Raw genomic sequence first — 14334 nt, 5'->3', positions numbered from 1 at the left:
GGCAGTCGAAGCCAAGAGTTGGGATCTAACTAGATGTTTGAGCAATGAGAGCCTTGGAAATTCCCTGAATTTGAGCACAGTTACTGTAGTGTACAATTGATCCATGCCCATTGCTTAACCAATGCTAATGAACTCTTTAAAATGACTTTTCTGTGCAGCCAGTACTAGCCACATTGCTTATTGCTGGTCAATATTATGAGTGGCCTGTCCAACTTAAAATTAGTCTGCACTGTTTTAGGATAACCTATACCTTTCAAAAGGGGCTGGAGGTTGGGTGCACGATAGCTGGATCAATTGCTCAGAGTCTCTGAAGAGAATCTGACCTATGGAGCATATAGAACTGGACAACAGGGGAACAGTGGGCTCCATGCTACTGAAGAATGTGTAGAAGAGTTGAGATATCTTCTAGCTGCTGGGATTTGGCAGGATGGGAGGTAGGGTTGCATATAGAAAGGAGGCCCACTAAATACACTGTCAAAAGAAGTGGAAGCAGACTGCTGGCGTGAACAATGGCTGGAATGTATGAGATGATTATTTGACTTTAATATTCAATAGAGCATGATGTTCTCTATGTTTTGCTTTGGAATGTTTATTTTGTTGTGGGTCTTATATTTGCATTGTAGCCAATTGGGTGCTGAGTTGTTCAGGTGTGGAATGATTGAGTATAGGATGATTGATGAATGGCAAATCGGGGTTGTATTTACCAGTACAAAACTGGGGTTACGACTTCCCTACAAGCCCAGCCATAAAGGGAATGTCTGGAGGCTCCTTCCTTCTTCTTTCTCCTATAACAGTTCATATGGTAACCATGTGGACTGCAGCAGTCCAAGGAGCCAACTCACCACCAGCTTCTCAAGGGCAGTTAGGGACGGCAATAAATGCTGGCCTAGCCAGTGAATCCCACTTACCATGATTCCTCCTCATGGCCTCTATTCATTGCCCACATCATGTTGTATCCTGTGGGAAATGTTTGCTAGTGCATTCATATCTGAGAGTAACTAGTTTCTGCAGAAGCCTTGAAGTCAGCAAAAGAAATAATTTGGCACCTGTCGCACAAATCCCTATTCACTCGTAGAATGACACACATTGATAGAAAGCTCCAAGCATTTGTAGAATTGTAGCAAAATCCAAAATAAATTAGCCACCAATTATCCTGCAGATGATTGATAATCCTATTAAATAAGTGAGGAGAATGGGAGACAAGGGGTCCTTTCTAATACTGAATGCGTATGTGAGGTAAAGAAAGCATGTCAGGTGGAGCATGCAGCTTCAGAATGGTAATATTATGGCTAAGTAGGCATTGTATGCTGGTTGACATGATCAGCCAGCTCTGAGTATATTTGGCAGATGTTTACTGCATGCATGACGACAACTGTGGCAATATGAGACTGAATTTTCAATTGCCATGGGATCGAGTTCAGATATGAGTGGGTTGCAAAATTATTCACTTGGACAGTGTTGCTGGTTCCTTTGTCTCCACAACATGTTTAGATTTCAAAGGAAGAGTGTAGAGGAGATGGGGTGGAAGTCAGCAATCCACACTTCTCCAAGTAATTGTTTGTCAAACTTGTTATTAAGAGTTTGGGAAGTGATATTTCACAATTTTTGAATTACTATCATTGGAATCATGGAGAATCTGGGGACACATTTAAATTTATTTGTGTAAAGAATAGAATGGAATGGAATTAGGGCACATCAGAGAAGTGTGAAAAGTCTGTATAAATTTGAACTCATGCAGTGGCACAGAGTTGCCATTGTAACAGGTGAGAGGCTTGATTTTGTGAGAACAGAGTCTGCATTCTTGTGAGAATTGTGAGGCTACCTCTCACTATGCCCTGGCTCTCTGGAGCTCTTCATCTGGATAGATGGCTCTCCTACTCTCCATAAATTTGCTTGGCACTTCATGAGGCATCAAAATATTGGCATAAACCAAGCAATGCAAGCCTAATCATGGCTGCTACAGGCCATGTACCTTTCAATTTATCCATCCGTCAATGGATGCTAAATTGTGATTTTCTGATGACAGGCTGAGACGCAGAGATGAAGTCAGTGGCATTTTTGTGGCGTATTGAACACTACACTGGCCCATAGCAGGCTTCTATTTGTAATATATTTACATTTCATGAATACTCCATAGTGATACAAGTTTCGAAATTAAAAAGGTCAGCAGTGCATGTGAATTTCTTGGCATCCAGTTCATAATCATAACAATATAAAAGTAAGAATGGGCCATTCAGCCCTTCAAGCCTGAACTGCTATTAGAGATCATGGCTCATCATCTATTTCCATATACCCTCACTATTCCTATATTCGTTGATGTCATTTCTAACTAGAAAACTACCAGTCTGTGACTTCAACTTACTTAATGATTGAACATCTGCAGCTCTCTGGGGCAGAGAATTCCAAAGATCTACCACCATTTTAATGAAGAAATTCCTATTCATTTCAGAATAGGTTTGTCTTTTATACTGAGACTGTATCCCCTGATTCTAGATTCCACAGCTAGGCAAAACACCTGTTTCTGAATCTGTTTTGTGCATCTATTTAAAGGTTTGCAAGTTTCAATGAGATCATCTCTCACTCTTCAAAACTCCAGAGACCACAAGCCAAGACTCCTCAAAGATCCCTTATAGGAGAGTCCCATTATAGACAGTTCCAATCAGTTTTGTTAATCTCCCTTGCACTTCCTCTCTGATAAGTACATCTTTTTTTTAGGCAGGGTCCAGAACTGCACACAATACTCCAGGTAAGCAGAAGGGCTCTAGTCTACTCTTTATCTGGAAGAAGAGCTCCACAAGGGCAGAGTGAGAAGTAGCGTCACAATACTCACAAGAATGCAGTCTCTCTCTTCTTACAAAATCCAGATAGTCTCACCAATGTTCAATATGACTGAAGCAAGACTTCTTAAGCTCTTATAACTCTAGTAAAAGCTACAATTTCTGCTTCTGCTTGCTACATCTTCATCAGTGACTTATGAACAAATATGTTGAAGTTCCTTTGGATTTTAAAAATCCAAACACACTACTTCCACTAATTCCTCTTTATTGGCTCTGTCACCAAAATTCTCAAAACTGTTTGTTGAGGCCAAAATATTGAATGTTTTCAAGAAGAAGTTACATATAGTTATTGGAGCTACAGCGATTAAAGTGTAGGGGCACAAAACAGGAACAGGATATTGAGTTGGATGATCAGCCATGATCATATTGCATGATGAAGCAGGCTTGAAGGACTGAATGGACTACTCTTGCTCCTATTTTCTATATTTCTAGATTAAAAAAATTATTAGGCATATCAAATATGACCTTTCATGAATCCATGTTGGCACTGCCAATCAGGCAATTGTTTCCTAAATGTCCAGTAAGCATTTTCTTTATAATAAATAGTAGTATTTTCTCAAATACTGATGTCAGGCAAACAGGTCTGTAGTTCACTGTGTTCTCTCTCACTCCTTTATTAAGCAATGAGTTGCATTTGAAACTTTTCAATCTCTGCAGGCATCATTGCAGAATTAATAGAATTTTGAAAGATGATTACTAATGCATCCAGTATCTTTGTAGCCATATCAATATTCATCAGTTCCTCATCAACTTTCAGCCCCATTAATTTATCCAAGACTTTTTAAAATAATTTATTTCAGTTTTACACTCTCACTCGACCATTGGAATTTAACTATCTCAGGGAGTCTTCTTGAAGCTTTCAAAGTGATGTGCTGTTGTCATTTATGTGTAGTTATGCATAAGGTCAATAGTTTTCCTTTCTTAACTCTAAGGTGTGAGAGAGAAAGGAGGCAGATGGACTCTTGCATGAAGAGTCAGAACTGGAAAGGGTGAGGCATTGGTCAGAGTAGAGTAATGAGAAGGTTCAAGAGATAGAGCAGAAGAGTGTCTTGAGGTGAGTTTGGGACATTAAAGAGTGATGTAAAAAGTACCTGGTTCAGTGATGTGAGGCGGTGAGGACAATATAGTTGAGATAAGAGATCAAGGCATCTGAAAGATGGTGTCAGTACTGCTGAAATATATGTTCACTGCATTGTGTTGGATGGCTAAGGTTCTTATGTGGCGTTGTGTTCACTTGTTCAGAAAAGATTTACAAGGATGCTGACAGGGTTGGGGGATTTGAGCTACAGGGAGAGGCTGAATAGGCTGGGACCTGTTTTCCCTGCACCTTTGGATACTGAGGGATAGCCTTATTGATACGACATGGCAGGGAACCCCTTCTGTTATTTAAACCAAGCATCCAGAAAAGCTCACCTTGCCTTGGAATCTGTTAAAATATGAGTGACAGAGAACTCCCAAATTCCACTAGTTAAAGAAAATAAAATCAATTTATCCTTTACCTGTAAAAGTGTTCATTAAACAACAACTATTCACAACTCTAAGCCCCCTTTTCTCTTAACTGCTTATTATCTGCCTTCAACTCTATAACAACATAATGTTCCAATAAAACACTTATTAAAATTACATCAACTTAATTTCAAAACCATACAGCAGTGTCTTCTTCTGGTTGAAGGTCTCCCTGGGTTGTCTTCTTTCTTTAAGTATGTTTCATATGAAAAGGTATCTTTGGTGTAGAGTATTCCTAATTTCTTGGCTCTCAATGGTAGTTGCTTTGTCCAATTTTCAAAATGCCTGCCTTTTTTATATCCCCAACATTTAATCATTTCATTGGTTCGATGTTGGCAAAACAATAAATTCAAACTCGATTGAGTTTTATTATCCTGGGGCAAAACAGCAACCAACTCAGGTATCAATTTCACAGCCAAATGTTACATATTTTCAATTTTCCAGTACACTTTGAAACTGTCATCTAATCATATGACATAGGTGCTTATAAACTCTCAGTGCAGAACAACATTCACACTCTCTTAAAGGTACAGCACACACCTTCAACTTGATAACACCTCCATCTTTAAGAAAAAAAATGAACCATCATAATGAAAATATCGCTTTTTTTTCTAATTCTTAATCCCATTACAATGAAACACAAGGGTCATTAGCCTACGTTCACCTTAATTTCTGCACCCGCATATATAATATTATAATCTGTCCAATCTTATCTATACATTTTCCTTTAAATCCATGATAACATATCTGCTATCACATCTTTATGACCCGCAACATGTACAATTTGTAAATTAAAAGTCTGTGACATAAGACTTCAATGAAATAGTCTCATACTTTTGTCTTCAAGTCATTCCAAGAATGTAAGAGGATTGTGATATGTGTGCACAACTGTCTTTGACACATTGCTCGTCACTTAAACATTAAAATATTGTAAGGCCAGTACCAAACTCAATAATTCTTTTTCGATGGTAGAGTATTTTTTCTGGGGAATGTTGATTTTCTCTGAAAAATAGCCAACTGGCCGTTCAATTCCATCATCATCTGTCTTTGGCAATAAAGCTCCAATTCCTATATTGCTAGCATCGATTGAAACTTTGAAGGCTTTCAAAAAATTTGGTATAGCTAAATCTGGTGCAGTGATTAATTCTGCTTTTAAATTGTCAAATGCCTCCTGGCATTGTTTTGTCTGCTGAAATTTTGTCCTCTTCTTTCATACATTGTTAGCAATGGCACCATGCTGCTGACATTTGGAACAAACTTCCAGTAGAATCTGCTTAGTCCCAAAAATAGAAGCACCTGTTTCTTTGAGGATGGTCATGGAAATTCCTTGATGACCTTCATCTTGGCATTCCTTATGTCCCAAGAATGTCACCTCTTCCTTCATGAATTCTGTTTCCTTTAAGTTTATTACCAGTTTTGCTTCTCTTAATTGTTCAAAGAGCTCTGCCAACTGAACCATGTGATCTTGCCATGACTCACTAAAGATTACTACATCATCCAGATAAACTACACAGTTTGTTAATCAAACCACAACTCTGTTCATGAGTCTTTAGAATGTGGCTGGTGCATTCTTCATTCCAAAAGGCATCACTTTGAATTGGTCTCGTCCATTCGTTGTTACAAATGCAGAAACCTCTTTGCTTCTTCTGATGAAGGTACCTGCCAATAACCATGCAGTAAGTTCAACTTTGTGATGTAACTGGCCTGTCCAACTTTCTCTATACAGTCCTCCAATCTTGATATTGGGTATCCATCCAATTTTGTTAACAGTGTTGACCTTCTGATAGTCCACACAAATTGTTGAGTCCCGTCAGGTTTGGAAACTAACATGATCGGCGAACTCCACTCATTCTGACTCAGTTCGATGATATTTTCATTGAGCATTACATCCACTTCTGGACCTATGTGGCTTTGAAAGGATTAAGTCTGCAGGGGTGTTGTTTTATCAGAACAGCATTCCCTACTTCCACCTCATGGACAATAGTATTAGTCCTCCACATCTTATTCCTGCATATGACCTTATACAACTGCAACAAACCTTTCAACTGAGTTCTTTACTCCTGAGACAGAAAGTTCACTCACGCATCCCACTCTTCAAGGACTTTATTTAACATATTTTGAGACACATCAAACTTCACAACATCTGGATTTGATTCCTCACGCTGTGGGGTAGTAATGAACACTTGTTGCTCAACTTCCCTTTCTCTTAAACTAAGGTTTCAATATATTCACATAACATACCTGATACAAATTTTTTTCTATCCGGTATCTTTACCAGACAGTTTACCTAGCTTAACTTTTGCTCAATCTGATAGGGACCACTAAACCTGGCTTTGAAGGGATCTCCTCCCACTGCTAACAATACCCATGGGAAAACATCCGAATTTTAGAGTTTTTATCTGCCACCTGTTTCATTTTATACTGTGCCCTTGTCAGGTGCTGTTTCGCTAACTCACCCACCTGATTTAATCTCTCCCCTCACCTCAGATACAAATCTAAGTGTCAGATCTCTGACTTCAGTCCTGTCAATTTTTCTTTTATTAATTTCTAAGGCCCTCGCACTTCATGTCTGGATATTAACTCAAAGGGAGTAAACAGAGTTGATTTGTTTGGGGCATCTCTAATGGCAAACAATACAAATGGGATACCTTTATCCCAATCATTCAGATAATTCTGACAGCATGCTCTTAATATGGTCTTCAGGGTCTGTTGTCACCTTTCCAATGCTCCCTGGGATTCAGGATGGTGTGCACTTGATTTAAAATGCTGTATGCCTAAGCTTTACATGACTTCTTTAAATAGCCTAGCAGTAAAATTTGACCCTTGGTCTGACTGAATCTCTCTGGGTAGCTCCTGTGAAGAAAGTTACTAACTCCTGCACCACCCTTTTTGCCTTAATATTCTATATTTGCCTCCGGAAATCTGGTAGACACATCCATTATGGTTAGCAAGTATTGGTTCCCACTTGTAGTTTTAGGGAGGGGACCTACATAATCAATCATAACCCACGTGAGAGGTTATTTGATGCGGGAATTGACAACAAACATGCTGGTTTTATTACTGCCTATGGCTTACCTACCATTTGGCACATATGACATGTACAGCAAAATTTAACACCATTTAGCAAAATGTACACCACAGAATACACCTTCTTTAAAGACTGCAATTTTCCCTCCTACGTTGTTCAAGATGTCCTCCAACACATCTTATCCACATCTCGCACCTCCGCCCTTTAACCCCACCCCTCCAATCGCAACAAGGACAGAACCTCACCTAGTCCTCACCTTCCACCCCGCCAACCTCCGTATACATCACGTCATAGAGTCAGAGAGTCATAGAGGTGTACAGCATGGAAACAGACCCTTCGGTCCAACTTACACATGCCGACCAGATATCCCAACCTAATCTAGTCCCATTTGCCAGCACTTGGCCCATAACCTTCTCAACGCTTCCTATTCATATACCCATCCAGATGCCTTTTAAATAATGCAATTGTACTAGCCTCCACCACATCCTCTGCCATCCCATTCCATACACACACCACCCTCTTGTGAAAAAGTTGCCCCTTAGGTCTCTTATGCCCTCTAATTCTGGACTCCCCCACCCCAGAGAAAAGACTGTCTATTTATCCAATCCATGCCCCTCATGATTTTGTAAACGACTCTGAGTTCATCCCTCAGCCTTCGATGTTCCAGGGAAAACAGCCCCAGCCTATTCAGCCCCAGCCTATTCAGCCCCAATAGCTCAAACCCTCCAACCCTCCACATCATTGTAAATCTTTTCTGAACCCTTTGGGAGAAATATCTATGTCCAAATTCTCTAAGTGCTCCTTATTGATTTTCCCTGTTATTAGTAAAAATTGAGATAAATGACAACTTGGGGTAGGTCATGTACAATGTTCTCCATTGTCACCTTAAAAATTGCACAGGCTGACAAATTTCCCAAACAGCAGTCTCATATACTAGTACAAATCCTTATGGGTATTAATTGTAGCATACTTATGAAAATATGGCTCAGGTCCAGCTTTCCAAAGGACAGCCTCCCTGCTCAATGTGAGGAATTGAATATTTATCCAGTTGCAAAAAAGCCGTGTGTTTAAAGTCTCCATAAAGATGAACTGACTTGTTGGGATTATCAATAGGTGTGACCAGTGCTGCCCATTCTGCAAACTGGAGTAGTTTGATGATTCCTTTGCTTTCCAGCCTTCTGATTTCTGCCTCTACTTTTGTCCATAAGGCAAATGAAAGGAGTGGGCCTTGCAGAATGGTGGAATTGCTTCCTGATCCACATGCAAGGTGGCCTTGGCTGCTTTGATGGTCCCTAGACCTTCCTGAAAAACATCTGGTTATTTAATTGTGACTTCACTCAGACAGCCATTATCTAAGTGAAAACTGTTGAGCCAATGCAGATGAATCTTTCTCAACCAATTTCACCCTATCAAGCTTGGGCCCGAGCCTTTTACTAAATTCAGTGGGAACTGAACCAGCTGCTTCTCATAAGAGGCCAGAACCAAAGATGTACCCTTAATCTGTAATGGTTCCCTGGGATAGATTTTCAGTCTAGCCAAGGTCTTGTGCAAATTTAAGGGTTGGAGTGCAGAGTGAATTTTGTTAAAGACTGGTTCTGTGATTACTGAAATGGCTGCACCAGTATCGAACTCCATCAGAACCAGGTGACTACTTAACCAGATGTTTATTTTGACTGGTTCCGATTTGGACATTGCTAAGCAATTTAAAGTTCCAAACCATCTGTAGGTGGGCTTCCTAAGGTTTGCATTCTCCTGGATACAACCTTATGAGTTCCCTTACTCAATTTAGGCCTGGTGGGACTCTTTTACTGACTCGAGACCACATACCAGTAGCAACTACAATGGCTTGCCAGCTCAGATCCTGGAGAAAACATAACCCATTTGGTCGAGGCTTGGCTTTGTTTTGGGGTTTTGCTGTGGACTGACCTAGAGTCCTTCTGTTCAGGACATGCCCTGAATGACACTGTGCACCTGCCAACATTTCCATCACCTACAAACGAACCTCACCATCAGAGATATTTTTCCCTCCCCACACCTATGCACTTTCTGTAAAGACTGTTCCCACCGGGACCCCCCAACAACTCACCCTCCCCTCCCGGCACCTTCCCCTGCAACTGCAGAATTTGCAAAACCTGTGACCAGACCTCCCCACTCACCTCCGTCCAAGGATCCAAAGGACCCTTCCACATCCACCAAAGCTTCACTGCACTTCCACACATGTCATTTACTGTATCTGTTGCTCCTTATGTGGTAGCCTCTACATTGGGGAGACTGGCCGCCTACTTGCAGAGTCCTTCAGAAAACATCTCCAGGATACCCACACTAATCAACCCCACCGCCCCGTGGCCAAACATTTCAACTTCCCCTCCCACTTTGCCCAGGACATGCAGTTCCTGGGCCTCCTCCAATGCCATTCCCTTACCACCCGACGCCTGGAGGAAGAATGCCTGATCTTCTGCCTCAGAACCCTTCAACCCCATGGTATCAATGTGGGCTTCACCAGCTTCCTCATTTCCCCTCCCCCCACTTTACGGCAGTTTGAAACTTCCAGCTCAGCACCATCCTCATGACCTGTCTCATCTGTCAATCTTCCTTCCCACCTATCCGCTCCACCCTTCTCTTTGACCTTTCACCTTCACCCCACCTCCATCCACCTATTACACTCTCAGCTACCTTCTTCCCCTAGCCCCATCCCCTCCCATTTACCTGTCCACCTCCGAGGGTCCCAGCCTCATTCCTGATGAAGGGCTTTTGCCCGAAACATTTGATTTTCCTGCTCCTCCGATGCTGCCTGACCTGCTGTGCTTTTCAGGCACCACTCTAATCTTGACTCTAATCTCCAGTATCTGCAGTACCCACTTTTGCCCAGCAAAATTTAACCACATCCTTGTGCAGTCCAGGCCAATAGAAATGCATTTGTACCTTAACCTGAGTCTTCCTTACACCTAAATGACCTCCTACTGGTAATTTATGTGCTAACCATAACACTTGCTGTCTGTGTGTTACCGGCAACACAATCTGGTGCACTTCCACCCATCTCTCCTCTGCACTAACCTGCCGTGGTCTCCATTTTCATCTTAGGATTCTATCTTTAAGATTATAACCTTCAGGATTACATTCTGATTCCTTTTCTAAGTATGCATGTACATATCTTGTTGACTCGCCTTTTTGTTGTAAGTCCATTAGCCTTTCAGGAGTAAACACCACTGCCTGACCCTCTGCCTGTTCCGGTGTATCTTGCACCATTACATCAATCAGGGTGTCTGCTAAATGAACCTCAACTCCTTCACCTTTCTCTTTAGGTTTTGCTTCTTGCTATGACTTATGATATAGGGATCTTGTTACTATATGGTCTGGAAAAATTCCAGGCTATTTTTCTTTTAGCTCCTCAGTTCCCTGGTCTTCCTTGGGCTCCTCCACAGCAACGAGTGTCACTCCCACCTTGGATCCTGCTAAAACATTCCCAAGAACAAACTGAATTCCTGGAACTGTTGCTCTGTCAATCACTCCCACTGTTACTTTCCCAGTCTTGAGCTGGGTCTCCAACCTGATCTTACACAGGGAAATGCTAAATTTCTGTCCATTAATTCCACAAAATCCAACTCTCTTGGGTAACATTTCAGAAAGAGTGCAAATATGTTCTTCTCTTACTATTAGAGACTAATTAGATGCCATATCTCTCAAAATTTTAATGTCTTTCCCTTCTCCCCCTGTTCTCTCTGAATAAACTTTACCCAGAGAGGCAAAGTCTTTTTCGAGGTCAGGCACTAATTCAATACCCAGCCCTGCTAGGCTGTGCGCTCTCTTGCAGCTTTTTGACTTTTCTTGGGGTTTCCTTTACTACTTTCACTAATGCCACTGGCTTAGCCTCTTTTACTGCATCTTTTCCCACAGTGCTTTTCTTCAGTGACCAGCATTGTGACTTACGTGGCCCACCTTACCACCTGAGGCCTTTCACCTCCTTTTCACTCTCTTGGACTTCCTTTTTAACCTCTGGTAAACTATTACCAGTGTGCTCGACTCTTTGCTTTATAGTGTAGGATCTCCCCTTCCCCCAATTTCTTTCCCTCACAGGATGAAATTCTTGCTGGAAGCTATATTTTGCCTTATGCACCAATGCATATTAATCTGCCATCTCTGCTGCTCTTCTCACTTCTTAAACTTTCTATTCATCCACATGAATTCTTATCATCTCTGGAAGTGAGTTTTTAAACTCGTCCAGCAGAATAACCTCCCTCAGAGTCTCATAAATCTTATCTATTTTTAAGGCCTGCACCCATCTATCAAAGTTACTAATTTTAATTCTTTCAAACTCAACATAGGTCTGACCTAGTTCCTTCTTTATGTTTCTGAACCGCTGTCTATATGCTTCTGGTACCAATTCATGAGCATTCAAAATAGCCTGTTTGACATCTGCATAATCTCTTGACCCCCCTTATCTGACAGCGCTGTAAATACCTCATTAGCTCTGACTACCAGCTTCATCTGAACTAGCATTATCTATAAATTCTCTGACCACTCCATCTGCCGAACCAAATTTTCAAATGAAATAAAGAAGGCTTCAACATCTTTCTTATCAAAATGTGGCAATATTTTAACATATTTGTATACATCATTACCTTCCCTCTTCATTTCCATCCTGTTAACATGACTTTCCTGACTAATTCGTAACTTTTGAAGTTCAAATTCTCTCTGCCTTTCTCTTTCTTTTTCTCCTCGGAGCACTTCAACCTCAGCGCATCAATGTGGACTTTACCAGTTTCCTCATTTCCCCTTCCCCCACCTCACCTCAGTTCCAACCTTAGCTCAGCACTGCCCTCATGACCTGTCCTACCTGCCTATCTTCCTTTCCACCTATCCACTCAACTCTCTTCTCTGACCTTTCACCTTCGTTCCCACCCCCATTCACCCATTGTACTCTTTGCTACCTTCTCTCACCCTCCTCTCTGACCTATCACCTCCATCTCCACCCCCACTACCTATTGTACTCTATGCTACTTTCTCCCCATCCCCATCCACCTCTCACTTATCTCTCCACTCTGCAGACACCCTGCCTCTATTCCTGATGAAGGGTTTTTGCCCGAAAGGTTGATTTTTCTACTCCTTGAATGCTGCCTGACCTGCTGTGCTTTTCCAGCACCACTCTAATCTATACTCTGGTTTCCAGCATCTGCAGTCCTTGTTTTTACCTAAATGAATAGGAAGAGTTTAGAGGGACATGGGCCAAATTCTGGTAAATGGGACTAGATTAATTTAGGATATTTGGTCAGCATGGATGAGTTAAACTGAAAGGTTTGTTTTCATGCTGTACACCTTTGTAACTCTATGATTCTACAATATTATAATCAGCCTCACTGAGATTGCTTCATATAATGTCTTTTTTAATGCATAAAAGGGAAAGTAAAATGATCCTGCAAATTCAGTCATGTCCCATGACATAGTGAGCAAAACATTGGACACTAATATGAACATTCAATACAAAATGAATGCAGAAAGGCAGGGATTGTTTCTTCCACCATAAAAGAATTGTCCTTTACTGCCTTGTAACCATTAAAGCATAGCAACCTTTAGGCATGACTGTTAATTTAGTTGTCTGACCAAGCTAGGCTCAACAAATAATGATGATGAACACATGAATATGGTGAAATCAATGTAAAGTGAAATCTTTACAAGTAAAAATTAATTTTAAAAAGCATGTGTGCCACATTTGTGCTCTCAAAATTTCTGTTGGTAGCAGTGTAGTTGGGCAGGAAATTTGTGGCCATGAAACAGAGCCTCTCTGTTGACCAGAAGGATCTTTGGTAGGAAATTTATAAATGCAGCTTTGTTTGCTGATGGCATGTTTAATCAATGAAAACCTTTCCTCCACCATCTCACTGAACATGTTTTACATGTCATGCATGCTTCAATATCTAGCTATAGTCATATAGTAAAAGGCAGAAAGAGAGAATGTAGAAGTGAAGTGCAGTTCCAGTTATGATGTGGGGAATGCCATGCTGCTAACAAAATTCTGACCCTGGAGGTCTTCATACATGTTATCCATAAGAAGGATTGTATTTCCTATCACTACCAGAAGGATGAACAGAAAAACAATAGACCAACATTGATAAACACAATTGGACTGCATTAAATGGTTGACTAAACTTGCATTCTGATAATTAGGTCACCCACTGTTGCTTTGATTGGAAAGTTTGGAAGATTCTGGTCACTACCCTGCTTGGTATGGCAGTTAGTCAATAATAAACTTTACAAGAGGCACAATTTTGGTTTATACCACCCTTTTTCCTTAAAATGGTAATTGAAGATTTAAATGCAGCAATTATCTTAGTTTAAAAGAAAACATATTGGGGATGATTTCCTCAGTGCATCATTTACATCAAAATTGGAAACTATAGTCTTTTAATTAATTGACTTTGAAATCAAATCAAACATTTCACTGTGATATCATTATGTGCTGTCTTGCTCTACTACTTATGCTGATTAATTTTTTTGAATTATTAAGAAACAGATTTATTCTTTGATTGTGATACAAGTGTAAAATGGAAGTGCACCCATGATGAAATATCTAATAATCAAATCTCTTTGTCTCCTGATCTATAAAAAAAGTAGCTTTTTTAGTGTTTTATTAATATTGGAATTTCATTTCCATTCACAGTTATTAGAAGCCTGCACTACAAGGCTTGACTTGAATACAGCTGCAAGAAGGGTATTTCTGGCAAACGGTCGAGAAGCATTTGAGCCGAGGGACATTCCTCATAATGCTGATGTTTACATTTCAACAGGAGAGCCATTCATGGATCCATCCAAAAAAATAAAAGGTACAAAATTGACACACAACATGCTGAAAATACAGAGTACATCAGTCAGCATCTGTAAAGTCAAAGGTCATGTTAACATTTGAGCTGAAAACCTTTGTTTCTTTTATCTTGACAAACACTGGTAGGCCTTGAATGTTTTTCCTAT

At 40.6% G+C, this 14334-nt stretch overlaps 1 protein-coding gene across 1 annotated transcript in view; it reads left to right on the top strand.

Annotated features, from left to right (window-relative positions):
- LOC140493745 (doublecortin domain-containing protein 1-like) overlaps positions 1-14334 on the top strand; it is a 621788-nt gene that overhangs the window by 90123 nt on the left and 517331 nt on the right. The window contains exon 5 of the mRNA XM_072592573.1: positions 14027-14189. Coding sequence (XP_072448674.1) covers positions 14027-14189 — 163 coding nt within the window. The remainder of the gene's footprint in view (positions 1-14026; positions 14190-14334) is intronic.

This window comes from Chiloscyllium punctatum, chromosome 22 (genome assembly GCF_047496795.1).
Source record: "Chiloscyllium punctatum isolate Juve2018m chromosome 22, sChiPun1.3, whole genome shotgun sequence".
Classification (NCBI taxonomy): Eukaryota; Metazoa; Chordata; class Chondrichthyes; order Orectolobiformes; family Hemiscylliidae; genus Chiloscyllium; species Chiloscyllium punctatum.
The sequence above is the reverse complement of the archived record's forward strand: the minus strand, read 5'-3'. Positions and strand labels throughout refer to the sequence as shown.